The 27978-nt window shown below is 35.7% G+C and overlaps 4 protein-coding genes across 5 annotated transcripts; 1 reads left to right on the plus strand and 3 right to left on the minus strand.

Annotated features, from left to right (window-relative positions):
* Positions 1 to 623: 623 nt before the first annotated feature.
* On the minus strand, positions 624 to 3790 carry LOC147394681 (uncharacterized). 2 transcript variants are annotated; one of them, XR_015181828.1, is made up of 3 exons: positions 3289 to 3790; positions 760 to 1330; positions 624 to 712 (listed from the first exon to the last, which is right to left on the minus strand). XR_015181828.1 is itself a non-coding variant. In XM_086454805.1 (2 exons), the coding sequence occupies exons 1-2, from the start codon at positions 3721 to 3723 to the stop codon at positions 896 to 898; spliced, it is 870 nt and encodes a 289-aa protein (XP_086310931.1). In that variant the 5' UTR covers positions 3724 to 3790; the 3' UTR covers positions 624 to 895. The 2 variants fall into 2 exon arrangements, 1 of the variants encoding a protein (XP_086310931.1); XM_086454805.1 differs by having other exon boundaries at positions 624 to 1330.
* A 1565-nt stretch (positions 3791 to 5355) lies between these two features.
* Positions 5356 to 10523, minus strand: LOC147394682 (biotin carboxyl carrier protein of acetyl-CoA carboxylase 2, chloroplastic-like). Its single transcript, XM_086454806.1, has 7 exons — positions 9907 to 10523; positions 8060 to 8113; positions 7793 to 7959; positions 7373 to 7682; positions 6639 to 6710; positions 5652 to 5717; positions 5356 to 5574 (listed from the first exon to the last, which is right to left on the minus strand). The coding sequence occupies exons 1-7, from the start codon at positions 10060 to 10062 to the stop codon at positions 5551 to 5553; spliced, it is 849 nt and encodes a 282-aa protein (XP_086310932.1). The 5' UTR covers positions 10063 to 10523; the 3' UTR covers positions 5356 to 5550.
* Positions 10524 to 12730: 2207 nt separating this feature from the next.
* On the minus strand, positions 12731 to 18919 carry LOC147394683 (putative mitochondrial-processing peptidase subunit beta, mitochondrial). The gene is made up of 9 exons (XM_086454804.1): positions 18189 to 18919; positions 16306 to 16470; positions 16038 to 16175; positions 15779 to 15930; positions 15548 to 15656; positions 14590 to 14688; positions 13690 to 13755; positions 13136 to 13243; positions 12731 to 13036 (listed from the first exon to the last, which is right to left on the minus strand). Exons 1-9 carry the CDS (start codon positions 18852 to 18854, stop codon positions 12950 to 12952), a joined length of 1590 nt encoding a protein of 529 aa, XP_086310930.1. The 5' UTR covers positions 18855 to 18919; the 3' UTR covers positions 12731 to 12949.
* A 5775-nt stretch (positions 18920 to 24694) lies between these two features.
* On the plus strand, positions 24695 to 27758 carry LOC147394684 (Ribosomal protein S19e family protein). Its single transcript, XM_086454373.1, has 4 exons — positions 24695 to 24882; positions 26156 to 26246; positions 26385 to 26568; positions 27435 to 27758. The coding sequence occupies exons 1-4, from the start codon at positions 24799 to 24801 to the stop codon at positions 27505 to 27507; spliced, it is 432 nt and encodes a 143-aa protein (XP_086310499.1). The 5' UTR covers positions 24695 to 24798; the 3' UTR covers positions 27508 to 27758.
* The last annotated feature ends 220 nt before the right edge of the window (positions 27759 to 27978 follow it).

Raw genomic sequence — 27978 nt, forward strand, 5'->3', positions numbered from 1 at the left:
TATGGTTCTGAGCACACCACCACATCAGCACAATGTGAAACACAATAAAAATACAATCTATGACGATTATCTAAATATCACCCTAATTGAAAGGTAATATGGGGAATTAATTTTCCCATGTCTCTTGTTTTTTTATATGATTAAGGTAATCAAGATCTCTTTGTTAGTTGCAAAATTGTGCTTCATTTCATATGTGAGAATTCCGCCAAGATCTCTTCATTAGGGGGGGGAGAATCTGCACGAATCAGACTTTTAGGAACCTCTCGAGAGAGAATTGGATTTGATAGTAAAATTGTGCTCAATTTCAAATGCAACAATTCCGCGAAGATCTCAATTCCGCGAAGATCTCTTTGTTAGTTGGAGGAAGAATCTGCACGAATCGGACTTTTTTTTTTAAGGAACCTGTCGAGGGAGAATTGGATTTAGTTATAGACAATGTGTGGCTGTAATACTTCATAGTTTTGTTTTTGTTTTTCTTTTAAATTGAATAATTTATGCAAATCAGTTCTTCCCTCATTTAAACTTTTTTGAATTATTCGTGCAACTCATTATGAGACTTTCATCTCATGTGTCCTACGAGACAAAATGAAAACTCCTAAGAGAGCTCATAAGTGAAAAAAAAATAACTCAAAAACGATTCCTATATTTACATTACTGGTATTTCAACCCAAACAAACTACAAAAGCAGTAATAGTTTGTATCAACCAACAACCTACATAGAACAAATGAAAGCAACTCCAGATTGTATCAACCAACAACCTACATAGAACAAATGAAAGCAACTCCAGATGCAAGAAAGATGGGACAATACGAGCTCATCAATGCCAGATCAACCTGCTTAGCATTACTCGATCAAGATTGGACGCTTAGAGCTCGTCGTCGCCAAATCGACCATCTATGTTTTCCTTGGTTGTTTGAAACTTTCCTGGGCTTTCTCTTTAGCCCAACTTCCTTGCTCCTCGGCCTTCCTCTTCGCTTCTTCTATTGCCTCCTTCACTTTTTCTGTTTTCTCCTTGAGAGCTTCCTTCACTTCTTGAGGCTTCTCTTTACTCTTTGCCACAGCTTCCGAAGCCGTCTCCTTCACCTTCTCCGTCGCTGCTCTCTTCACTTGTTCAGCCTTCTCCTTTACTTTACCCGTGACGTTTCCAACAGTTTCCGTGGCCGTGTCCTTTGTTTCCTTTGTTTTCTCCATCGAAGCTTCCTTCACATCTTGAGTTTTGCCCGTGACCATCTCCTTCGCCTTCTCTGCCTTTTCCAAGGCTTCTCTTGTCATGTCCTTACCCCCCATTCCAGCATCTCCAACAACATCCGAAGCTTTTTCCTTCACCTTCTGATGATGATAAATAAAAACACAAGTTCTTATAATGGGTATAAAACATGGTTTTAAATCTCGTCCGATACATCTCAGTATCATCCATCAACGAGACGGATAAACAAGTCAAACGTATCAGACAAAATTTAAAACCACGGTTCATTTTTCTCATTGTTGAACGAGACTACTCAAACGTATCGAAAAACTCGTCCAAGACAACTCGGTCTCGTTCATGGATGAGATGGGATGTAAAAATGAGTTTTAAAACCATGATATAAAATGATGCATTCTAACATTGCAAGATTTAAACTAAATATCTCAAGTTACACTATCATGATTAATTACATAAATTAGAACATTGATAAAAAATATTATATAAAATAATTAATTCAATATCTTTATCACATATCTTAGAACTTTAGATTAAAGAATACCAATGTACATGCTGCCCCTTGAACAATATAGCTCTTCAATGAGACACTAAGATATATGACCTATTCTTCAACCTCTTAGAAAAAAAAGAAAAAAGAAACCTTAATTTTCTTCCCAAAATTTTTACCTTCATCTTCGACCTTAAATACTTTCTTTAAGGTTTGAAAAAATTGAGGTGACATTGAAGATGTCCATTTATATAGGTTAAAAAAAGAGAAATTTCCAAAAAAACAACCAACTTTCGATAAAATTCCCATTCCGGCTCGTTGTTCATTTTAATTTCCAAAATATGAAGAGTGAGATCATATTTATTTCAAAGTGACGATCTCGCTGATATTCTCTCTAATGAGATCATCACCTTTTTAGTGAAATCATTACTTTTATAAACCAGCAAAACTGTCCCTTTTCAACAATCTCATTACCTTATATCAAGAAGATCGTCATTTTGAAATACATGATATCTCGCTCTTTATATATTGGGAATTAAAAAGAAAAATGAACCAGAATTGAAATTTCGTCATATTTAGGGCATGAAATAGTAATTTGCCCTACTTTAACTAGAGGTTATTAGCTTGAAGTTGGACAAGTTTTCAAAGAGAAAAATCAAGGTGGTTTGACTAAGAGGTTGAAGACGATGTGATTTAGGTCATTTTATGTTGAGAGAAAAATCAAGGGTTTTGACTAGAGGTTGAAGATAATGGTATTTAGGTCATTTTCCATACCAATATCAAGGGGCATGCCATCAATTTGAAAATACAAGTGAGGTAAGTCTAAATCTTCATTATATATTTTAATGGACTAACTGAATTTTTAGAGAGCCGCTATTGTCACCCCAACTTTTACTTATTACACTCCAATATTAGGGGTGCCAATGGGTCGGTTCAATTCGTGCCAATGGGTCGGTTCAATTCGATTCCTAAGAAAATTAGAATCACATAAAAGTTTCGAAAATAAGCGGAATCGGAACCACCAAGAACCATGGGTACCCGCCAATTTGGGTTCTCAAGAATTGAATGAGAAAAAAATATTTCAAAATCATTATAAAAAATAAATAAATAAATTATTTCTAAAAATATCCAATTATCTACAAAGTATCAATGTAATTATAATTTATTTCACTAAAAATATGATTTAATGACTTTTTTTTTCAAAAATTAAAATTTATGTTCTTTACAAAGTAATAAATTTTAAGAAGAGATGATCATTTTAAACTCTAATATTTAATTTATATGATAAATAGAAGAACTTTTATGTAATAAATGTTAATTTTAAAATATATATTAAAAAAAAAATAATAATCCGTTCCAATTCGCATCGGATATAGAGCCTAATGATTCTGACTCACATCGTTTTGGTTCTTATCTGTTCGGTTCCATATTAGACCCGATTCTAATTGGATCGAATAAAAATCGGAACCTGAGTTTTCGGTTCTGGTTTCCGGGTAAATGGGTACCCATTGACATTGACGCTCCGATCTCAAAACAATGGGAAAAAAAAAATATAAACTTATTAGGACAAAATAATAAATAAATCAAAATTTAAACCTGGGCTTTCTCCAAAGCTTCTTGGGCCATTTCTTGGGCTTTTTCTTTGCTTCTGGACCCAGTTTCTCCAACGGATTCTGAAGCCATTTCCTTCGTTTTCTCTGCTTTCTCCATAGCTTCTTTCGTAAGTTCTTGGCTTTTCTCTTTGCTCTTAGAAGCAGCTTCTCGAAGTGCTTCCGAAGCTTCCTTGGCTTTATGTTGGGCATTCTCGTGTTTCAAACCAAGCCCCTCTGATAACTTCTCTTTGGCCCACTCGGTCCACGATTCTGATGCTTCCTTCTCCGCTTTTTCCATCTTTTGTTTCGCTTTATCGTACGTTTTCGAGCTCTCATCATTTACTACTCCGCTGCTGGACGATACATTATGCACCAGCAGCAATAGTAACAGAAGAAACAGAGGTTTACGATTAATGAGCATCGAAGATTTGATGGTCATGATGACAACGAAGTTAAAAGTGCACAACCGGCTGTGGTGCAAGATATATTGTAGATATTGAGAGACAAGTGAATGAAGTTGATAAATATAGGTGAAGATGAAGAGAGCAAAACAGGACAGCTGTCGTGCCACGTGGCGTTTTAGGGCTGCATGGGTGTGTCTATTCGACCAGGTGTCTGGTTTGCTGTTTACACGTGCCCCCTCTTCTCGTAAGGGCTCTGTCCGAAAAAGCACTCATTTCTAAATCTTAATTCAAAGTGGATAGGGTTGTTGGGCATAAAATGGGTTGGACCGGGTCGGGTCTTAAGTATATCTATATTCAAATCTATATAAAAATTCTAGGATGGAAATCAAATCAGATCAGATCAAATTTTAATCATAGTAACTAAGTCCAGGGACGGAGCCAAGATTTTCATGTAGTGGGGGCAAACTATGGTTAGTTGTATAATGAAGATGAATGATTTTAGAGGGAAATTAAGAAATTTTTTGTTAGAAGTCGAAGAAAATGATATTTATAGGTCATTTCCAATTAATGTTTGAGAAGTCCTAGTCAAAAGACAATGTCATTAATAAAGAATTGAAGAGATAAGGGAGTGGGGGACAAATGGGGTATGTAATTAGTTGAAAATATAAGAGTGTCTCAAAGTTCTATGGGGGGGCAAAAATTGATGGGAGGTGCGGGTGTGGGGGCAACTGGGGAGAGAGGTGAGGAAATGGGGACGAATGGGGCATGTAATTAATTGAAAATTTATAGGTATCTCAAAATTCTGTGGGGGCAAAAATTGAAGGGAGGTGGAGGTGTGGGGGCAAATGGGGACAGAGGTGAAGGAGGGGGTTAAATGGGACATGTAATTAGTTGAAAATATAGGAGTGTCTCAAAGTTCTGTGGGGTCAATTGCCCCAACCAGCTCCTTACTAACTCCATCCCTGACTAAGTCCATATTTCAAATACACTGGGTCGGGTCAAGTTACATTTCGCATTAGCGCATCCCTGCATTGACATGGGTTAATGTCAAGTAAAGGGACATTAAACCGTATTCAACCCATTTTTTATTTCGGATTTACTCTACAATCCAAACCCGCTAAATTCCGTTTTTGGATCACTTGAATTTTGAATCAAGTCTGACCCATCTTATGCCCTGTATGGGGATGTAAAATGGGCAGAACTACAGTAATCAGGTCGGACTTCGGCCCAGCATGATTTGAAATACTCAATCCTGAGCTGGATCTGAAGCACAGCCATATTGCAGAAGCCTGACCTGATTAGAAATACTCAAATCCGAGCCCAACCCGAATTCTGGCCACGGTGCAGGTTTCAGGCAAGTCTTCGGGTCAGATTATTAAATTACAAGCCGTACTGAAGTAACATTAAAATTGACATCAATTATCACATTGCTGATGTGGGGAGGTGCACATGTAATCATAGATGCTCGTCACTCGTATCTCAATGAAAAGCATCTATGGTTCTGTACATACATTCTCATCAAAAATGTGAGAATCGATGTCAATTTTAATGTTACTTCTTCAGCATTGTCCTTAACTTAATTAAATTATTAAAAAATATGTGTGTGTGTGTGTGTGTGAGAGAGAGAGAGAGAGAGAGAGAGAGAGAGATTTCTGAGGGTATCTAAATTCTCAACAAATTAAACATAAATTACCTTAAATATGAGGAACAGATCATTACTACATAGTTAATACAGAGAGAAAATATACCTAAAACAAAAACAAATAACAAAAACAAATTGAAACCTAACAAACCTAAAACCTCAGCGAACAACTGACTGCTTCTTCACCTACAAGTTACAATACCACTAAGGCTTCCTCACTTCATGGCTCAATGACAAGTAAAGGCTGCAAGGAGAAAAAGTCAGATATCAGATAAATCGAAGCAAGACAGAAAATAACGGAGACAATGTGTGATAGAGTACCATGTCAAGACTAACTGGTTTGCCATCTTCTGCGAGTATCTCAACTATGGTTCCTGACTGATCAGCCTAACAAAAAGAAGAAACAAATTCGTGGAATTAAACCATTTGATCTTGTGTACGGAAGTCTAGAGAAATAGATCAAAATCCAAATGGCAACAAACAATAAACTAAGAAAGTGTCAGCTGAGATGGTTTGGGCATGTTCAAAGCAATGGAAGACGCAAATTAAAGTGATACAATCTAATCTCACCATTTTATCTATGACAATATTTCCCCAAAGAGTCGTGATTTTCTGACTCTCCCTCTGACACACACACCCTGATCTGGCATGGGCTAGAACCATAGATTTTTTTCCCCTTGGGATACACAACTGTACATCTCCATAAATATGTGTCGTTGTGTATCCCAAGGAAAAGAATCTATGGTTCTAGCACATGCCACGTCAGGGGCGTGTGTCAGAAAATCGTTATTCTTCCCCTAATCATAAGTTCCCAAAAACCTCAGTACCTTAAAATAAGCAGTTCAGGCATGATTTTTTTTACAAGCACAATTCATGCATAATTTGAATAAGTTGGGGGAAAACATGAGCCAATTGCAGAACTAGCATACTTGTTTTAAGCTAGCCAGTTAGTGTTTCCTACTGCAATGCCCATTTAGTATTTTTTTCCATTACATAAGCATGTAAGCAACAGATAACATAAGCATGTGCACATGCTTCCCATACGAGAACAACTTGGGCATCACGTCTGCTACATGTGCCTCACTTGTGTGAATGATCTATGGAATGAACATTGAGATTTCCTTTTAGAGAAAAGAGAGTGTTCTTCAGCAAAGGAATAAATTATATCCATTATACGATCCTAAGCTTGAGTTTTCCTATTAAAATATGTTGCTAACAAACCCACCTAAGTACATTTTCTCCATATTTTATAAAGCTTTATTTCTGCTACTCTACTCCTATCCTACGTCAAGAGATGGAGAAACTTACTTCAATCTCATTCATCAGTTTCATAGCCTCAATGATGCAAATGACCTGACCTTTCTGGACTTTATCTCCCACCTGAAGAAACACACGCACATATGTAAGTGAAAGATGAACCGTAAGTGAGATAATAATAAGGAAAAATTACACATTAACCCCTTGTGGTTTGACATGATTTCATATTGACCCCCTAACATTTTGACAATTGCACTTACCTCCCCTTTCACAGATGGAGTTAAAGTTCAAATTTTATTTCTATTTTACCCTCTCATCTTATCTTTTTTTTACTAAAATGAATAATAGAAAATTGTCCCAGTCTAAGCACGCACACTCTTACGTGTGAACCCATTTTTTTGAAGTTTTTTTTTCTACAAAAAGAACAACATTTGTAAAAGGGTAAAATGGTCTTTACAAACAGTAAAAAATTCATTTCTTAAACTGTTTGGTTGACAGCAAGTGGACGGAAGGGGTGTAAATGAGTCCATTAGATAACTATAGGGGACGTGAGTGCAATTGTCAAAACATCGGGGGTTCAACATTGAACTATGCCAAACTACAGGGGGTGAGTGTAATTTACCATAAAAATAGTTAGACATAAGCCTGCATGTATCAAAACGTCAGGGAGTCACCATAGAACTATGCCAAACTACAGGGGTGAGTGTAATTTACCATAATAATAATTAGGCATAAGCCTACATGTAGAACTTCTATACATCTATGCATACAACAAACACATTTACCTTCACAAATGCTGGTTCCCCAGGTCCAGGAGACCGATAAAATGTTCCCGCCATAGGGCATTTAAGAGGCGGATGTGACGACTTGCTTGTGTTTGCAAGGGCAGGTGGTGCAGGAGCTGGAGCGGATGGAGCAGTAGCAACGGCCGGAGCGTGTGGCAATTGAGATGGAAGATTGGTCTGAGGCGACGGGAGTTGGTTCATAAAAACAGGAGCAGCTGCTGGCTGTGGCAAAGCTTCCTTCTTCCTTATAATGAGTTCACAGTCTCCTTGCTTTAGCTGTAGTTCCATAATATCTCTTGAATCCACCAGCCTGTCCAGATATAAAAGCAATATTTAATGCAGAAGGGTGATCCAAATTTCATCTGTGCTTACCAATAAAAGAAAGAAGATTATAAAACAAAATTAGTGGTTTACACTTACTTTACAAGGTCTGAAACTTGAGTCATGAATGCAGAGATGGATGATGCATCTGGAACGGTGTTTTGGGAGTCTGGTTTTTCCATTGGATCATTGTTTCCTCCAGATGACAAGACCTCTGGCTTGGTTTGGGGTATTGCAGTGGAATTTGAGGAGTTCTCAGAAGCAACCTTTAATGTACAAAGAAAAAAGGTTGAATAAAAGCCAAAGATAACAAATCCTAGAAGGATACAAGAAAAAGACTCTCTGAACTGTTGGTGAGCAACACACCTCATTAAGCTGAGCCTGAACCTTCCAAATGGAAGATTGGTTATGGGTAGTCCCCTGCACAAGATGCATGATATCATTGAGAAGAAGAAGAAAAAAGGATCTAATAAAGCATTCTTCTATCTCACATCACAGTGGCTCTTTACCGACCTAATATCAATGGCATATGAGATTAGTGGATAACCTTTCATATCTAGTAAGTAGTACCTAATAGACTTATTAGATTTTTTTCACAGACAAATACACTGGGTTAACCTTTAATATCTTTTTTTTATAGGTATAGGGTTAGTGGTTAGTAAATGAAGTTGGGTTCAAGGGAGTTTGAACCTAGGACGTGAGAACAACACTTCACACGACTTACCACTTAGCTAAGTTGGCACTTCAGGTTAACCTTTAATATCTAATAACTAATAGATTTTTTAGTTGGTTTTGAAAGATAAATGTCTTGGTCTAAAAGAATTCTGGAATAGGTCATAAAGCTTTCAAATTATCAAGTCATCTTTCTCATCAATAGGCTTGTAATGATATTACAGCCATGATGGAGATGCAATATTTACAAGTTTGCCGTTAAACTTGCATACAAACCATACCCAGGTTTGTATCGTTCACCAGTATATAGCTGGCTAGCAGCCCCAAGATATACGTATCCCATAAGAACAGCTCATACAGCATATTTGTGCATTGTAAACATAATCATACCACCTCTGAGGTTAGCATGGATTCCTAGTAACAACAAGCTTCAAGCTATATCAAAATACCAGCCTCATATGACATGCATATCACAAAAAATGCAAAGCTATACCCAATAATACAATATTTACACATGTAAATGTAAACAAATGTCTGAATACTATACTTGATTTGATTTCAAAGGCATACACATTAACAGAGCATATGGCCTTGGATGGAATGAAGGGGCTGAATGAGAGGATCCACTCAAGATAGTTTCAACTTTCGACAAGGCTTAGATGTGATGACACGTGTATGTAATAGCCAGATGAGGGCACCCAAAAATGTGAAAAATGAAAAGTTGGATTGTCGAAGAGTAATACAAAGGTATTGTGTAGTAATGGAGCACCAAACTCCCACCAACTGAGTATCCAACAGCTAAAGATGTCACTACCCGCACACCCCTCATTGAAATTTTCACCAGCATACTATATGAGTAAAGGAAAGATCTTGTTTTAAAACTTATGTAACCATATATCATGTATGTGGATACAACATGGTGCCCAGCACCAAAATACAATAAGAAGATTGCTTGTACTCGTTAAAACCCCCCATTTTTTTGGCGCTAACCAAGCAAGGGATTAGTTGGTTAATGGAGGTAAAGCTGGGTTCAACAGGATTTGAACCTAGGTCTTGGGATCAACTCTCCTCAAGCCTTTACCACTTAACTAAGTGGCACCTTCATCATTAATACCCAATCTACTATTACGCAAAATTTACAAGTTTTCCATTTTGTACAAACAAAGTGATTGTCCAATGTTCATTCAAACTTCAAAAAATAACTATTGTGCCCTTGTCCTACAAATCGAGACAACCATACTAACTAAAATTCAGTCCATTCTCACGTTCCTAACCTCGTGAGAAGTTAAACCAGTCTAAGCTAAACATCTAGAATTAACGATGCAATCAATAGTTGGAATGTCCGACATGATCTTCATGCGAGCCCCACCGCCAGATTTAGAGTTAAAATAGATCGACCAGACTAAGCTAAACATCTATAAAATGGAAGCATTAACCATAGATTAAAAGCTAAATTACAACAATCAAGATCAATAATACTCAATTCAAACTAAGATTTTCACATAAAGAAACAGAAATACAAACAAATCAACACAACCAACCTGAAATCGCAAAAATGCAGATTGATCGAGCAACGAAGACCTTGGTTTCAAAACTGATTGAAACGAGATCCTCGACTGCTGCGGATCCTGCTTCCGAGATCCGGACAGAACTAATGCAGAAGAAGACTTAGGGTACGGAACCGAGAAGGAGGCCATGGACGTACCAATAACAGTAACAAACAACAACAACAACAACAATAATAATAATCTAGGAGATAAAAATGAACTTTAAATTCGAAAGAAACCCTAAAAACTGAACCAAAATCCGAAGAAATATATGAAGAACAGCTTCAAATCAAGACAAAGAAACCGTAAGAAATGAAAGGTTTTGCAAATCAAAATTAGACGAACAAAAGTACGGAATGAGATGAAATTGGAAGAATTGAGAAAGAAAAGAAGAAATCAAAAGGGTTTTTATAATTTGGAGAGAGAGAGAGAGAGAGAGAAATGGAGGAAAGATGAAGTAGGTTTGATAGTGGCGATGAAATCGAAGAGAAGATCTGAGAAAACTAGAGCTTTATTATTAGAGACTTTAATTAGCCTCTCAACGGTTTGTTCTAGCCAGCAAGAACAGGTCATTTTCGTTTGGCGAACAACACTCAGCCTTGTAGTTGTGGACCCACCTAAGAAAGTTTTAATATATTAAGATAAGGGTAATTTAGACATAACCCCTTCATGATATGGTGAATATTTGATATGACCTTATGTTTTACAAATTGAAAATATGCCCCTCTTGACTTTGGTCTTTTTTAAAAGACTAATAAAAATGACTTAAATTTCCTCATCTTCAACCTTGTTACCAAAATCAAGCATTTTCAATCTCTTGTGTAAAATATTTTATCCTCACCTTTAACCTTCATATATATATATATAGATAGGTCTCGTTTAGCAACCAACATCAGGGAGTCAACAGGTTTGTCCTATATGGGTTAGAAGTTTCGAATTGGACTGATTTTTTTATGAGGATGATCTCTATGATGAGAAGATCATCCTCACAAAAAAGCAGTCCAATCTGAAACTTCTAATCCCATAAAAATGGTTAGAAATTATGGACCATTGACTTTTTATTAAAAATTTGTAAACCACTTTTGATGGATTTATAAATTTCAGATTGGGTTGATTTTTGTTATGATGATTTCTTTACCATATAGATGATCCTCACAAAAAATTAGCATAATCCAAAAATTTTAAGTCACATAGGAAAACATTGGCTGCCGAACACCACCCTTTATATGTAGGATTTAGTAATTTGTCAGTCAAGGTTTAATTTGGACACGTTCAATAAAGAAAAAAGAATTTAATCTGAGAAAATTTTAAGGATATAGAAATGTTGTTTTGGGATTTCTTACTAAAACCAATCATTGTCTACATCTCTATAAGCCTATCTAGTTATTGACATTTAGATGTTAAAAAAATTTTGAATTTACAAAGTGTAAAAATGTTACCCAATTACATGGTATATCGATAAATCATCAATTAATTCATTGATTCACCACTTTCATCAACCATTCACTTTTTTTTAGAGAATTTTATGATTTTTAAAAAAAATTAAGGAGAATTTGTGACAATGGCCTCTAGAACAAGATATGATTTTTTTTATTATTATAAAAAAAATAGAAAACAATGAAATTTTGAAAAAGAAAATTCAAGATTTTCCACAAGGCATTAATGTAATTTAAAAACAATGGATTGAAGATGAAGTTGAATATTGAATGAGGACACGTAGGATAATATCCCACTAATTCATGACAAAGGACCAAGGTCAGGCTGGGCTTACTCATCATTTTTAAAAATATAGGGGTATCTCAAATAATCATCCAAAAGGTGGAGGACTACATCACTTTCTCCCTCACCTTGACGTGACTCACCCACTTTATACCCTATAGTCGGTCGTATAAATAGGACTTCATTAGGGTAGTTATTAGACCCCATAGGTTAGGAGATCTGTCCAACAACAAGAGAAAGCAAGACTGTCGAAATGAGAAACAAAAGGACTAACTACCAATCTAAGTGTCCCATTTAAAAACGAAATCCTCAAAAGAAAACACCTTAGAAATCGGGATACAACTTACTCCAAAATAAATAACAATCCAAGAATGTTAAGTATCATATCCTCGAAAGGCAATTCTTTGAAAACTCTCTTATTCCTTTCCAATCAGAACCCTAAATAGAAGGGAAGTAAATGATCTCCACAAAATTCCTTTTCTACTCGAAAACAGAGATGGGTCCCAAGTTGAATGTGATAGCTTATTTCCTTGGAAAAACAAATTATTTTGTGCTCTTATATCCTCCTAATAGTCTTAGTGCCAAAGAACAATTTTTCGATGCTTGGAGGATTGACGTTCTTGAGATTGCAGATCTAAATTCTCATTAAGTCCAACTTTGATGACCAAATTTACAAGTAGATATATAGCCCAAAAGTCTTGATTTTAATCCCCAAAACCCATCATCTTCAACGTTTGGTTAAATCTTTTAACCTCATCTTCAATCTAAGATTACATTTCCTTCCTTCAAACCTCAAGAACAATATAGGATGTTTGGGGAAGTAGAAGCCAGTGATTTGGGTAGAAAACAAAAGGCTGAAGACAATGTATTGATGATGATATCAAATAGGTTATAAACAATTTACATTGGTCTTGTATTAATCGATTTTACAGTTTATTACAAGTTCTGGGAGAAAAATCAACGGTTTTGATTAGATGCTGAAAATGAGGGCACTTATGACATTTATGCTATCTTCCATGGTAGACTGAGGTCAGGCAGTGTACATCATAAGTTTGAAAACACAAGGGTATCTCAAATATTCAACGAAACGTCAAGGGTATGACTAAATGACATTGGTATTAAAAAAGGTTAATTATTTTGCCTGAATTGGGGAAGTGTCACAGGAATCAAAACCTGGAAAAGCAATCAAATCAACAAAAATGCCAGGACTTAGGGTTCTCCTGGATATGGTGCACACCGCATGCACGAAGCAATGGGAGCTTGGTTCATGATTGCTTGTGCGACAGAGAGATGAATAAATAAATACGGAATAAAGAACCTAGTAACGGAGCCAGTAGGTCCTGCGCCTGAACCAGTTGTAATCTGGGAGGCTCTGGACAGGTCCCATGGCAGCGATCGCAATGTCCTACAAAAACAAAACAGAAATTAAGAGAAGTTCAAGCTCTCCTACCGTTGATGTTTAACATTTACATAGTACTCAAGGTTTATGTATTCTGATTATTACCCTGTCAAATATAAATCGGTTGGCAACACGCTTCACAGTGCTCGCATCCACAGCATCAATCCTTGCAAACAGTTCCGCAAAAGGGATTCTTCTGCCATATGTAAGTAGCTGCAAGCACGAGCAAACAAATCGGAAAACATAACCGTATGTACAATGATCAAGAAAAGGATGCGAGGTCTAGGTAGACCGCCCAAGTCAGCATGCCTGGGGGCAGTCTTGTAAATATAGGCAATTGGACTTTTTGTCAGTATTGGCCTCTGAAAGTTGCCTTGCAAGTTTTTTTTTTGGATCATTCTTTTGCCCATCACTGTTCCCATATCATATACTCGTGTGTTGCTTGTGCCTTGTGTGTGTGTGTGTGTGTGTGTGTGTGTGCAGGTCACACAACCTACGATTGTCACGGGGTTAGCATTCAAAAAGAATACAACCATAACACCTGGGCCATTGACCTCATATGATACAAGCATTTTTTGAATTGTGAGAAACAATAGGCCTCACAATCCATGCTCCCTCATTTTCACCAATGTCTGGATTTGGAACGAAGGAAATTTTACCTGACGCCCAATATCTTCAGCAACAGGACTGGTTCCATCTATGTGAAGTAGCAGAGATGATTTCAACTGCAAAAAAATGCATTAGACAATGGCAAAAGTTATAAGATAAAAATAGGATGATTTGATCTGTTCTTAATAATAGGAAAAGAATAAACTCCAATCCAAGTATAATAAAAGCAAAATTAGTAACAGAAAATAGAAGTCTTTCTCACAATAGAAACATTTAAAATAAATAATAAAAAAAAGTCAATCTATGTCAGACAGAAAGGGAGTCCATGTCAGACACAACACCCAAGAAACCAAATACAGTGACAAGGCCTCATTGTTTGTTTGTTAGTTGTTTTTCCTGGGATGGTCATCTCGACCTCCCTCCTTTTTCTCCTTTATTAATAAAAATTTTACTTGCCAAAAAAAATTAAAAAAATACAGTGACAGGTCCTTACAACTCATTTATAGAGGAACTAATGCATCATCAGTCCCTTATCCTGATTATTAGGATTGGCGGCTGGCTACACTAACCCGGTTCAACCATTCTATTCTATTGCAGAGATAAACTGCAATAGAAAGTACCCAAAATAGTACTAACTTCAAATCAAAGCCATGACTATTAATTTTAGTAAATATTTTCACTATTGCTTCAAGGAAGATGAGTGAGTAAGTCCATGGTTAATATGTTGCTGTAATATATCAAAATTGATAAGTAAATTGCTGAAGGGTGAAGACCATGCATCATCAATATCATATCAAAATTGATTAATAAATTAATAACGTGCGAATACCATGCATCATCAATATCATCCATTAAATTGAACTAACCAAGCACATCGAAACAGTTTAGGTTAAGTTATAAAGTAAGAAACCATCATGAGCAACTGGCAACTGAGAAGGACTGATAAATACCTGATTACGAGCACGAGTAACATCAGCTTCTGACACCCGGTAGGATAACTTGCTTATCTCGTACATAATGGCATACGCTAGATCATCCAAGCAATCTGGCTGCTTATGAAAAACAAGAAAGAAATGTGTGCAATTAAAATCAACATAAGGTAATTAACAGCGCATCAAGGTTCACGACTGAATAAAAATGATCTCAGCCTGAGATAGAAGTGTCAAAAGCAACAGATTAAATTAAATACAAAGGTAAGAAAAAAAAGAATGGTTTAGCTGGAAAGATCAATCAAAAACATCTTCGAAACCCCTCATTACATTGGAGTGCATGCAATTTGACTAATATATATGTTAATAGTATCCCAATTATAGTTTTTTTTTTTTTTTTTTTGGAGAGTAATCGGGGGTTTAGGCAGACCCCCTGACCAGAATGCTAAGTTTGTATTAGAAGAACACAGCATGGATGGAGCAAGTTCAAGGTCGTGAGTTCAAGTCCAGCTTACCCATAAACTTAATTTCTTTATATATATAAATGGACGGATGGAACAAGATTGAAGCCAATTTTGGGCGAAAAATTGTCCATGGGTGTGGTGGTGATGGGACATTGAGAAAGAAAAACAAACAATGTATTATGCTGGATCTTTGAATGAAAGAGTGTGTTTGGTGAATGATTTGGTTTTTTTTTTTTTTTTTGCGGGCATTAGTTGCTCATTGTGTTTGTGCTCCTTTGTATTTTAGCTGGTTATCTCAACCATCTTTATTAATTAAAATTTACATATAGAAAAAATGAGTCCCTGTAATATTTAGAGAGCTAAAAGGGATAAGCAGCATTTTAATACTTCATTTTACATATATTTCTGAATAAAATCACAGTCGAACTACAGAACTAAAACTGTTCTATACCTAGACTAGGAAAGCACTTTCATTGAGATTAAACTAATGGACCAAAATCCAAGAATGATCCTACCTTGGCAGTAGCATAAACACCAAATAGACCTGTGTCTTTATAGTTGGTGTTAAAAGCCATCATGCTCTCAGCTATTTCATTAATGCCAACCCTCTGTGCAAGCTCAGAACTGTTTAGAGATTAGCAAACACGATCAAAATATAACCTCACAACAAAATGAATCACGAGCTCAGAAGGCCAAGTTACGTGTCTTATATCCCAAAACAGGTTAGAGATGGGAGAGACACTCACCCCATGTGCTTTCCCCCTCCTATGTTCTTATTCCAAGAACCTAGCATGGACTGCATGACCATCAAAGCAATGGAATCTGGGTCTGTCCAAGATGCTCCATTGAATGCAACCGCAAATTGTGCAAGAGGGACATCATCATCAATCATCCGAACCTGTGTAGCCATGACACAATTAGTGATCTCTAGATTATTGAAAAAACTTGAAATATCTTATTCCAAGAAATCAAAAGAGATTGTAAGGCCTCAAAATATACACACACCTCAGAACCAGTAAAAATTGCTGGCTCTTTCACAACCAACTGTGAAGCTGTAGTGGGATCAGTTGATAGCTTTGTAAATAGCTTCTTTACTTGCTCAACAACCTCCTCATGTTTAACAGCTCCAGCAGCAGCAATTACCTAAAATAAAGGTCCCAAAGGAACTGTCAAGATGACTTCCAAGGCAGAGTACATGGTAGGGTTTTGTTTTAGCTGAATGCATATCCATAACAAAATTAGAAAGAAAACACCATTGATACACTTAAATTACCATTCTGGGCGCTGTATAGTGAGTTGAAATGTAGTTCTGAAGATGAGCTTTGGTGATTGTCCGAATATTTTGAGCAGGACCCAATATGGTTCTACCCAAAGGAGTGTATTGGAAAGCAGTTGCATGTAAATGGTCAAAAATAACTTCCTCAACTTGGCCCTCCACCTGAAGGATAGGAAAAAAAAAACATACATCTTCATCATTTATCCAACATAATTCTCAAGCATAAGACTGGGAAAAACTCACTAATTAATTTAGCAGAAGTTACAAGGCATAGAAAGAAATAAAGCAAACTAGCATTAGATAAATTTCATGAATTGCTACATTCATTGGCTTTTCAATAAGTATACAATAAAGATCCTTGATGTATGAACGGCTGATGAGCAAATGTGACAGGGAATCGACGCATCATTTGCTGCTTCATAGCAAAGTGGCGCATGCGGTGTGGAGAAAAAATACTTCTCTTTGTTTTATAAGTGGGGCTGCCTTTCGGAATCCATTTGTTGATCTCTTAGTGAGTTGGTCTGGTTGATTGGGCATTTCTCTGGTGCCAAGAGAATTCTATGAGTCTTTCTGTTATTTGCCATCTGTTGGGGTCTTTTCCCACGTAAGAGATTTCCAAGCTATTGTTATTTCCATTGTGGGTTTGCTCTTTTTTCTGTGCAAGTTGTAGAAGGAATTTAAAGAATTTCTTTGGTGATTTTCTAGGGATATGGGACTGGATTGTAATATTTCAGTAGCCTGGTCCAGGCTGTAGTTTGCTTTGTTCATTGTGCTGGTCTCCTTGACCCCCAAAAAATAATATTCTTATTATAAAAAAAAAAAAGATGTATGAACAGTTAATCACCCAATCTTAAGAAAAACGAAGCAGTAAGTCATCAAGTTCAAAAAGGACAAAGAAGCAACTCTCGGTGAGAAATTGAGGAAAATTGAGAAACATTAAATACCTTTTTTCAAAAATTTGGCTTTGTTGCAGACTAGCAACAAAAGCCATCCACACATCTAGAACAATAAGATAAATAAAACAACATAATAAATGAAGTACGATTTTAAATTAGAACCCACACCATTCTCAAAACCGTTGGATTTCGTGTTTCGAGATGATTTTGGAAGGAAAAAAAAAGTAAGACCTTTTGTTTTGACAAAAGATTTTAGATTTTAGATTTTAGTGGGCTACACTTGTCACTACTAAACAAGTGGCTTAGTGGTTGATACTAACCACTTTGGTTTCTTTTTGAAAATTTTGAGATAAGGAGAGCAAGTCTGCTAAGCAAGATGATATGCTACTAACACCCAGTATGGGCATGCTTTCCGGTGAGTGAGAATGCGTGCCCAGGTTCAAGCACATGCCTCCAAGGGAAAGTGAGTATAGCCACATTGGGCTCACCCATAGACTATCCTGACATTCCTAGGCACATGAACCCCTCTGATCACTCGATCACGCCAATATGTCTTCTTGGCCAAAGAGGGTGCATGACTAGGCTCATGCACTCAAGGGGGACGTAACCCATTGGTGTATAGTCATGTTGGCCAATTGGGTGGGTGGGGGGGCATTATTAGTCATTCCAATAAAGAGTATAGAAGGGTGTCACCTTTAATGGGAGGCTCCAACTATCTTCAATAAGCGCTTAAGCCACACTTTGTATTAAAATGTATTAGAAATATTAAGTTTCAAAACTAATTGAAAATATTTCTTCATTTCTCTAAAATTAAAAGGTCCAATCTTTGCAGCAAGGAAATTCCCAATTTCTTATATAACAACAAAATAACCATAGCTGTAAAGAAATAACTTCAAATTTCAACTTCCCCAATCCAATCTTTAACTACATAAAACTGTAAAATTTGATGACTTATACATGTAATTGAAGTATGAATCTTCTTACCTCTTCCATTTCACGAAGAATAACATCACGCTCACGACTGATTCTATCCTCACTGAAACAAGAATTCTGCAAAATATCTGCGAGAATGTCAAGCGCCTTCGAAACATCCTTGTCCATCACTTTTGCATAATACGTCGTTTGTTCCCTAGAAGTATACGCATTCAAATGCCCTCCCATGTTCTCAATCTCCTCCTCCAAAACCCTAACCGACCTCTTCTCCGTCCCTTTGAAGATCATGTGTTCGAGGAAATGAGCCGTACCATTCGTCTCCTCAGTCTCGAACCTACTTCCAGCATCGATCCAAACCCCAACCGTCGCAGTTCGAGCCGAGAGGTTCGACTCGGTCGCAACTCGGAGACCGTTAGGAAGAGTAGTGATTCGAGTCTCAGGAGCTGAGAGGATCTTACTGTGATCGACGAGAATTGGGTGAGGTGAAGCGTGTTGGAGGAACCTCGGATCAGGATTTTCGAGACGTTTTAGCTTCGATTTCACTGATTCGGCTAGATGATCGTAGATCATGACATTTGGGGCATGAGAAGAGATCGATGATTCTGCTAAGGCAGGAGAACTCGATGCAGATCGATTAGGTTGCAGAAGATAACGAGGAGAGAGTGAGGAGGGTTTGTGAGATCTGCGAGCGATTTGCAGCAGATGCCGAATCGCCATGGCTAGGGTTTCTTGAGGTTTCAGACTGTTAGGGTTTCGGAATTTCGAATGTAGAGAGTAGTTGCAGTTGGGAAGGAGAATGGCTGTTAGTGGATCTGATAAGAACCGAATCCGATCCGATAACTAGGGGTCCGGATCAAGGATTTGGGTTCACGGGTTTGGATCATGGATTTGGGTAGCTTATGGAACTGTTTTTGATCAACCATCTTCCAATCCGTTTGGGGATCTGATCCGATAGTGTATTTGAAATGTGGAATTGATGGAAAATGCTAAAGTAACATCGAAATTGACATCGTTTCACACATTGCTGACGTGGATGTGTACAAAATCATAGATGATTTTCATCGAGATATGAGGGAGAAGCAGTTAGGGTTTTGTGCACACCAATGAGAGAAATAATGTCAATTTCAATTTACTCCAGTACGACTCTAAAATGATACGTGATGTATGGTTGGGATTGATTCAGAAAAAAATATTGATTTTCCCATAATAAGGTACAATCATATTGGATAAGCCTCGAACTTAAAAATGACATTTTGATCGAGTTTGGGATCAAATCCAAGTGTAAGAAATTATGATCGAGACCAATTTGTCTGAACCCAATCTATTATTATAATGAAAGTAGGGTCAGTCTTGTTAGCATAACTAGGCACGTTTGCATAATATTAAAGTGTCGGGATCAATATACATATGGAAAGGGAACTCACATGTCCACTCACTATCCCGACCGTATACATATGAAATTCAAGGGTCCAGATAAAAAGGTATCTTATGAATATAGCACAACATAACATAGTGATCCGTAGACTCAAAAAAGGAAAAAAAAATTGAACTCATACGTTCACTCAAAATTTTCACCGTTGATATCATTAGATCCAACGGTTTTAATTCTTGATGATGTGGCACAATTATAATGGGTGAAAAATCAGCTCAAGCCGATTTCTTTTATTGCTTAATCTTTCATTTTTTTTCTTTTTTAATGGTTTTTTTTTTTTTGTTGGGTTCTCATGGGATGATCACCTCATATACAAGGTTCTAGAGTAGCAAAATATTATTGGCACAATTTGAAACACATGGATGAATATCATTTTGAGCCCCAACTTGCATTATTGTTTGTTTGGATTGCATATTTGATTAATCTACTTATAAAAGGTTCCAAGCATGGATGAACTACTACTAAATTTGTACCTTCACTAAAATATTAATCAACACCACCCCCAAGAGAGGGATGTTATGAAATTTTTATCATTCTTTGTCAATCTTTCTTGAAAAATAAAATGCGAGAAATCAGAAATCTAACCAATGGACTTGTTAATCTAACCAGAAAAGTTGTTCATCAAAGGAAATAAGAAGCTCGTAACTTTAAAATAGTTTTCTATCCATTTAAGCGAGAGAAGGAGGTAATCAGATAGTGACACCAAATAATCAAAGAGATAGGGAATTTGGGTGGGAGAGAAAGCGCGAAGAAAGATAAAAAAAATAAGGGAGATGACTTAAATATGTTTCCTTAAAATCGGCTTGAGCTATTTTTTTTTCCTCTTGTAATTGTGTCACGTCATCATGAATTAAAACCGTTGGATTTGAAAATGTCAATAGCGAAAAATTTGAGTGAACATATGAATAAGTTGTGATGAGTTTACGGATCCCAACCCTATATTAAAATAGGAATGACTAGTTGCACATCAACTAGTACCGGTTGCATGCCATCACGAAAAAAAAAAACTTATTGTGTTCCGTTATTATGATTGTAGTCCAAAAAATGAAAAGTTGTAAGACTTTTATTTTTCTTGTTGAAAATCATGGATGAATTGCGACATCAAATGTTATAAACTTCAAATTAAGCTCAGGTAAAAATCTATAGAAGTTCTTACTATTGATAAGTTCTTTATTTTCAATATTGACGTAATAATTTAAGATGTGAAGATATTTTAAAAGCCAACATTTTCACTTATTTTTTAGGTTAGAGTGCAATTAATGTTAGATGATGTGCAACTAGTGGATCCCATTAAGATATTTGAAGTCTCTAAAATAATACTAAATTTTGTAATTTTTGTGCAAACAATTCACATAACACCCAACAGTTATCTTTACAATTATAATGGGGGTGGGGGTGTGAGTATTGATGAGCTAAATCTACATTATTTAAAAAAAAAATACATATATGTTTTTTCATATTTTAAAATTTCTAAAATAATTATAATTTGGTAATTGGCGTAGGGCCATGACTTCTCTCCAAAAAGGGAGAGGTCTTGAGTTCAAACCCCTCATTGGCCACACACAAGGATTTATCTTATCTTGTCTCGTATGTGTGATTTGTGGGATATTGCAGGTACTCGGGGGATTTAGGCGAGATATGATGCTCTAAGAAGTTAGTTGTCTTGCCACTACTAGTCGAACCTATGGGTCCGGACACCCCAATCATAAAAAAATAATGTTAATCCACAACCTCCCATGATAATGCGAGGTCTGGGCATTGTTGTCTCATCCCAAAACTTTGGGGTGAGAGAAAATGTCAAGATCTACTATTATAATTCGATAGTAATTCTGGATACTCAATTTTTTTTTTACTTCTCTTTTTAAAATAATGCAGAATATAATTTTTTTTCACAGCTTGACCTTTGGTCACTCTAAAACCTATAACTTAGAATTTATATTTCGAATGGTCTTGATTTTTTTTCCTATTTGTTTTTAACTCAATTATGTAACAATTAAAAATACAGAAAACTCTTATAATTATTGTTTTCTAATTTATACATCTTTTTAAATCAATGTTTGTAAACCCATATTTCAGTTTTTAAGAAAAATACAAAAGAGAAATGCTTCTAAACATATGTTTTAAAATAAATTTACAAACCAAGCATGGTACAAGTCACTTACAATAGTCTTCTTGCCCATCATTACCACTTATCTCAAATCGAAAAAAAAAAAAAAAGTCTGGTAAACAATCATAAGTCCTAAGCCTCCATAGGTTCATTATTCTTTCCAAAGATTATAAAAATAATTAGAAAACATGGCATGCTTCAAAACACGTATAACGTATTCAATAAGATAAAATCTTAAGAACATTAACATACCAATATGTATCAAATCAATATGATGACCAACATAAACATTCTCAATATTCGATTTTCACACCAACTCGACCAAGCTTTCCCTGTCGAGTTTCACACCAATTTTGCTAACACTTTCTCCATTGATTTTCACACCACACCAACTCAACCAACACTTTCCCTACCGATTTTCACACCAGCTCGACTAACACTCTCTATCCCAAAACACGAGATCTTCCTTGAGGGAATTTAGGGTAAACACCCAAGGATAATCGATCATTTTCATGCCAACAACACAAGTATCCATCATCCTATATCCCGTTTTTTTTTTTTGTTTTTTTGTTTTTTTGTTTTTAAATTATATACATGCACCAATACTTCATCCCATTCAATCATTAAAATCCATGTATATTCTTTTTACACAGACATTCACAATTATAATCATCACATTCAATCATAAAAATCTGTGTGTATTCATCGTACATCCATTAAATTATAGCAAAAACCATCATATACACATGCATCCAATTCATGGGTAAAATTTTAGAAAAAAAAATGACCTACATTATATTATTTGATTCACACCCATCTCATATTAAAATCCTAATTTTCAGAGAAAAAGAAATACTTACCTGCTAATTAAAAATGAAGAATCTTCAACGTGTTTACTCTTTCACTACCGTCTTAAACCACTCCTCTTTTAAACATAATTCTTAGCTACATTTAGAAGTATAGAAGAATTGAAGGAGAAAAAGGAGAATGTTATACGTGATAAAAGAATGACATTTTAAAGATATTATAAAAGTATTTTAATGTTTTAATAATTCAAAGTTAATCATTCTTCAAATTGTTAAATGTTTATGATCATCCATTAGAGACTGGTATCTCAATTAGCAATGCAAAGTTAATCATTCATCAAATTGACAAGACAAGCGTTTCTAATTTTTATTATTTAAAATTCAAGTTTAATAATTCATCAACTTATTAAACAATATGAATCTTCCATTATAGACAAGTGTCTCATTTTGAATGTTTAATAATTCAAGATAAATCACGAGTGCCTATATTTTAGGGGATTGTTCTTCCACCTACTACAACAAGATGTACGTATCATAATTCCTTCACCTACAAGGTAAAAATTTATGGAAAAATACTTAAATGTTTAAATTACTCAATCATCTAAGATTTACATTAATAATGTCTTCTATTTGTTGGGTTATGATAGATATTCGTAAAAAAAAATTAAATAAATAAATAAACTAAATTAGGTGCCACACTCACTAATAGTTATCGAAATAACCAATTTAAGGAATATGGCTCACTTGGACCCATAATTTGGGTTAGGCTTTAGAATTGTTGATTCAAATCCCATGTTAATTAATATTTTTAAATTACAAAAAAATTCTGTAAATAATCACATTAATACATTCATAATATATAATAACATAAAATATTAGAAGTATGTGAGAGCCACACCTTTGAGTTTGCTTTTAAGAGCATGAGGCTAGCATATTCCTTTTTGGTTCCCGTCTTCGTTGGCTTGAGCATATAAGCAAGTTATATTACCAAAATTTTGGCTTTGTTCGTGGTTTGCTATTTAAGAATGAACCCAATTCGTAGGTATAGATAGAGATGAGGGCATTTTAAGGTTGAAGTGATGAGTAGGGTTAACAAGAGATTGAACACGACGGATCCTGGGAAGAAAAATCAAGTTTATTTATTTATTTCTGATTTGAAATTTTAAGGGATATCTCAAATATTATCAACATGTGTAAGGGATGTATAAAATTAAGGTAAAATGGAATTTGTTTAGTTCATTGTATCTCACGAGGCAAGAGCAAATCATATCGTAACAAATTCGGTTTGTGGTTCGATACTAATTGGGCAACCCTTAGTTTGACCTTAACGAGCTTAGACTTTGCATTCAGTGCCCAATGTCAAGGAGCCAACAAGCGCCCAATGAAGTTCAATCGTTAGATCGTGGTAAATCTGACGGCTGTGATCTAATTCAATTGTAAAGTTTATATATTTTCCTGTTTATCTCTAGACGATACGTTTATCCATCACAAAATTGTAACTGAGTGGGATGTATAATTATTTTTTTTTATATCATAATATAGATCTTACTTTTATTTAAAAAATATTTATCGAATAAATATTTTTATATGATATAGTAGCGGGCCGAATGAGGACAGACTAGACATTATTAGGCCCCATCACAACCAAGATTTGACGATTGAAAATTATTGATCCCCATTACTCTCATAGACTCAATATGAGGGTTCTAACTAGGGCTAACAATGGGTTAGATAATATTCGATTACCCAACTTATCCTACCTGAGTTATTCGGGTATGGGTACAAATTTTTATTTGATTAAGAACTCTGGTAAATTTATCATCAATTATTTTTTATCCGAATATTTTTAGGGTCAGATATAGATATGTGACATATCCAACCCGAATATCCGTTTATCTGAGTTTAATATCCTAAATTCAAAATAAGATATATGTATAACAAAAAATCAAGGTTTTCTTACAATGAGGTATAGACATCCGACTTGGATATCCTTAGCAGAAGTGGATAAAAAATTGGATATGGATAATCGGATATAGAGTTGGATATGGAAATAGCTTCATCCGACCCATGTCCAGCCCGAGCCCTAACCCTTATTTCGTCGGGCGGGCTGAATCGGGTTAACGTGCTCAATTGACTCACCTCCCAGATTACTGAAAACTGAGGGCAATTGCGTAATTTTGTAATCTTTCGACCAATCTATAAAAACCTAAATAGATTGGAAAAACCCTAGTGAGGAAAGGGAGTAGAAACCAGAAACCCTAGCCAATCCGGTTCATCTGCTTCGATTGCAGATTCAAGTTCTGTACCTCAGCAGCGATGGAGACTGCGAAGATCGTGAAAGATGTCTCGCCTCACGAGTTCGTGAAGGCGTACGCTGCTCATCTTAAGAGATCAGGGAAGGTTTGCTTCCATCTCACTGCTATATGTTCTCTTGATCTTCAAATCTAGTTTTTTTTTTTCACGATCACAGCATCTCAAATTGATTTATGTTGTGTTGAATCTTGTTTTTTTCGATTCAATTCGCCCTACAGTTTAATTTTGTGTAAGGTACTTTTAGATATTTTTCCAAGCGTAAATCTGGTGTTATTTGGTCTCAGATTTGTAGCTTTGCATAATTACCTCTTTAATTTCGAATTTCGTTAGGGTTGCAATCGTAGAGTCCCTTTTGTTCAGTATTTTAGGGTTATTAAAAAAAAAAAAAACAAAGAACAATAAATATTGAGGTGCCTGTTAAGAGTCAATGTCCAGAGATCTACTGAATTAATCCCATGTAGTTGTTATATATATGCATTAGTCAGCCAGAAGCGTTATTAATCCATGATTAATTTGTATATTTTCCGCTGTATCGAAGCTAATGTTGAAAGACAAAAAAGTGTGATCCTTTGTCTGCGTTTTGGATATGTTAGCGCGGTAGGGTTTTTAATTGCTCCAAGTGGGTTTGAAGAGGCTATTACTGAAATTGTGGTTGAATTAATCTGCGTGGAAGTATGATGAATTATTTTCTATGGGTTATAGAATGTGTTCAAGAATGTTGGTGACAATTTATATAAGGGCACTATATTTCGGTTAACGCAATAATGTCTGGTATAATAACAGCATTTGACTCTTCACAACAAAAGCTATGGTAAACCATATTTTTTTTAATAAAAAAAGTGCAAGTTATGATGTTTTAGAACTAAAATTTACTTTGGAGGATTAAGTTCAGAAGAAGAAAGAGATTACATAAAATGGAAAGGTATCCATAAAAAATGTAAAGAAATTTACTCTCATTTTAGATATGTCACATATCAAGTAAAGTTGCAAGGTATGGAGTTAATGGAAAGAAAGTAAACTTACTTTTGTCCCTGCCGTTGAATCCCAAATCCAGTTGTATCGAAAATCAGATTTGAAGCTCTTAAGAGTTGGTGTTAAACTTAAAACCACAATTGAAGGTGCCATCTTGCTAAGTTGGTTAAATTCTGTGAGTGCTGATGCATCGACCTGTGTTGAAAATCCAAATCTCTTGCTTACATATGCAGAGTAATGTTGAAAATTTTGTAATGAAAATCCATGGTTATGGATTGCATTATCGGTAAAAATATGTTTTTCTATGGGTTTACCTAGAATAGAATTTTTTTAATTTCTTTCCAGTTTTACGGGTCATTGCTCAATTTTCCCCCTTTGTCTTGAATAGATGGAGCTCCCACACTGGACTGATATTGTGAAGACTGCAACGTTCAAGGAGCTCGCTCCATATGATCCAGATTGGTACTTTATTAGAGCTGGTATGCCGTCTCTTACTTGTTCTTGCCTTTTATTTATTTATATGGTATATATGTACATGTAACAATGCATATGCTATTGTACATGTTGGTATCTCTACTTTTCACGTTTATTTTTAATTCACTTGTTTTGCATTGTAGCTTCCATGGCGAGGAAGATATACTTGAGGCATGGTATTGGAGTTGGTGGCTTCAGGAAGATCTATGGTGGACGCAAGAGGAATGGGAGTCGTCCACCCCATTTCTGCAAGAGCAGTGGAGCAATTGCTCGCCACATCCTTCTACAGCTGCAGACCATGAACATCATTGACATTGATCCAAAGGGGTGAGTTAGTTATTTATTTTAGTTCTTTTCATATTCCATGATTAGCAATATCTTTGATGTCTACATTAAAATCTCTTCTCGTTCAAGGACAAGACCGAGTTGTGTTGGATGATTCAACTTGTCTCAGAGGAGATAAACCATTTAACTAGATTTATAATTATTTATTCATATATATATATATATATATTTGTATAAAATAAGTATATTCTTTATTATAAAATAAGGTTGATTCGAAGACGTTTAATCATGAAATCATATTTTATTTAGATAATACGTATTTAAATTCTAAGAAAAAATATTTATTTTAATAAAAATATACAAAATCCCGGTTGACTGGGCTGAGTTTTATTTCCACAAGCTCGAGACGCTTGTCTATCTCGTTGATGGATGATACGGAGATGACTCACCCGAGTCATCTCGGTCTCAGACGAGATTTGAAACCATGGTTATTGTGATTTTGTTGGGCTTTTTAAAACCTATATTATCGATATGAAAATATCCCATGGATTACCCCCCCTTTTCCCCTTGAAATGGGAAGTTTGAATCAAGATGATGTGGGGATTAAAAGTTTTTTTTTTTTTTTCATTTTATATATTGTTCATGGTATGCATTAAATTCACGCATTTTTCCCCCTCTTGAGACTAGAAAACTACGTATTTTGAATCAAACAAAGCCTTGAGTGTATATCCTTCTAAAGATCATTTGAAGGGACCAAATTGATTGTTCATGATATGAACACCCAGTGAAGATACCTCTCTAACTTAGAGAGGTCACAATTCTCTGTATACCACAGCAACAATGTCTGCCATCCCGATATGTAAAGCTTAGAAATCATTGTAATTTTTTATTTTGTTATTGCATGACAGTGGGAGGAGAATCACATCCACTGGCCAACGGGATCTTGATCAGGTTGCTGGGCGAATTGTAGTTGCCCCTTGAACTAATTGTTGAGCGCTGCAGCTACTTGACTGTAATGTCTCCGGGTTTAGTAGTTTCTCATTTAATTGGTTAATCAACTTTTGAGAGTATGTTAAAATATTTTTATTTTTTTTGCTGCTGAGTATTCTTTGAGGAATGGACATCGTTTTTTTTATTTTTTAGTTAGTGATGTCAAGTGTTTGAAGTTGGGTTTAACATTGATTTGGCCTCTTTACCTATTTCAATTGAACATTAAATGCACTTGTTGGTCATGACTTGATCATCCTATCTCCCCCCCTCCCCCCCCTCTGGTTCTGCACGAATTTCCTTGCAAGTATTTCTCATCTAAAGAGGAAACATGAGGTGATCAACGTGTTTGTTGTGCCAAAGCCAAAAATTTATAAAGCTGTCTTCTTGATGCTACATTCGACACTGCGCTAATGTTGTAATGCACAGAGAACCATAGATTCTCTATGCACTGCTATGTCAGCA

The sequence above is a fragment of the Akebia trifoliata genome, chromosome 9, assembly GCF_017979445.1.
Source record: "Akebia trifoliata isolate Shusen 1 chromosome 9, ASM1797944v1, whole genome shotgun sequence".
In the NCBI taxonomy this organism is placed as follows: Eukaryota; Viridiplantae; Streptophyta; class Magnoliopsida; order Ranunculales; family Lardizabalaceae; genus Akebia; species Akebia trifoliata.

Excerpts from the sequence above, each read along its gene's own strand:
- LOC147394681 (XM_086454805.1), bottom strand. The coding sequence starts at position 3,723 with ATGACCATCAAATCTTCGATGCTCATTAATCGTAAACCTCTGTTTCTT. Across the intron at positions 1,331-3,288 it reads AAGCTTTGGAGAAAGCCCAG|AAGGTGAAGGAAAAAGCTTC; the intron begins GTTTAAATTTTG and ends TATCATCATCAG.
- LOC147394682 (XM_086454806.1), bottom strand. The coding sequence starts at position 10,062 with ATGGCCTCCTTCTCGGTTCCGTACCCTAAGTCTTCTTCTGCATTAGTT. Across the intron at positions 7,683-7,792 it reads CAAGTTTCAGACCTTGTAAA|GCTGGTGGATTCAAGAGATA; the intron begins GTAAGTGTAAAC and ends ATATCTGGACAG. Across the intron at positions 6,711-7,372 it reads GGGAACCAGCATTTGTGAAG|GTGGGAGATAAAGTCCAGAA; the intron begins GTAAATGTGTTT and ends GTGTTTCTTCAG.
- LOC147394683 (XM_086454804.1), bottom strand. The coding sequence starts at position 18,854 with ATGGCGATTCGGCATCTGCTGCAAATCGCTCGCAGATCTCACAAACCC. Across the intron at positions 16,471-18,188 it reads TTCTTCGTGAAATGGAAGAG|GTGGAGGGCCAAGTTGAGGA; the intron begins GTAAGAAGATTC and ends CCTATCCTTCAG. Across the intron at positions 13,244-13,689 it reads CTGAAGATATTGGGCGTCAG|CTACTTACATATGGCAGAAG; the intron begins GTAAAATTTCCT and ends TCGTGCTTGCAG.
- LOC147394684 (XM_086454373.1), top strand. The coding sequence starts at position 24,799 with ATGGAGACTGCGAAGATCGTGAAAGATGTCTCGCCTCACGAGTTCGTG. Across the intron at positions 24,883-26,155 it reads ATCTTAAGAGATCAGGGAAG|ATGGAGCTCCCACACTGGAC; the intron begins GTTTGCTTCCAT and ends TGTCTTGAATAG. Across the intron at positions 26,247-26,384 it reads TTGGTACTTTATTAGAGCTG|CTTCCATGGCGAGGAAGATA; the intron begins GTATGCCGTCTC and ends TTTGCATTGTAG.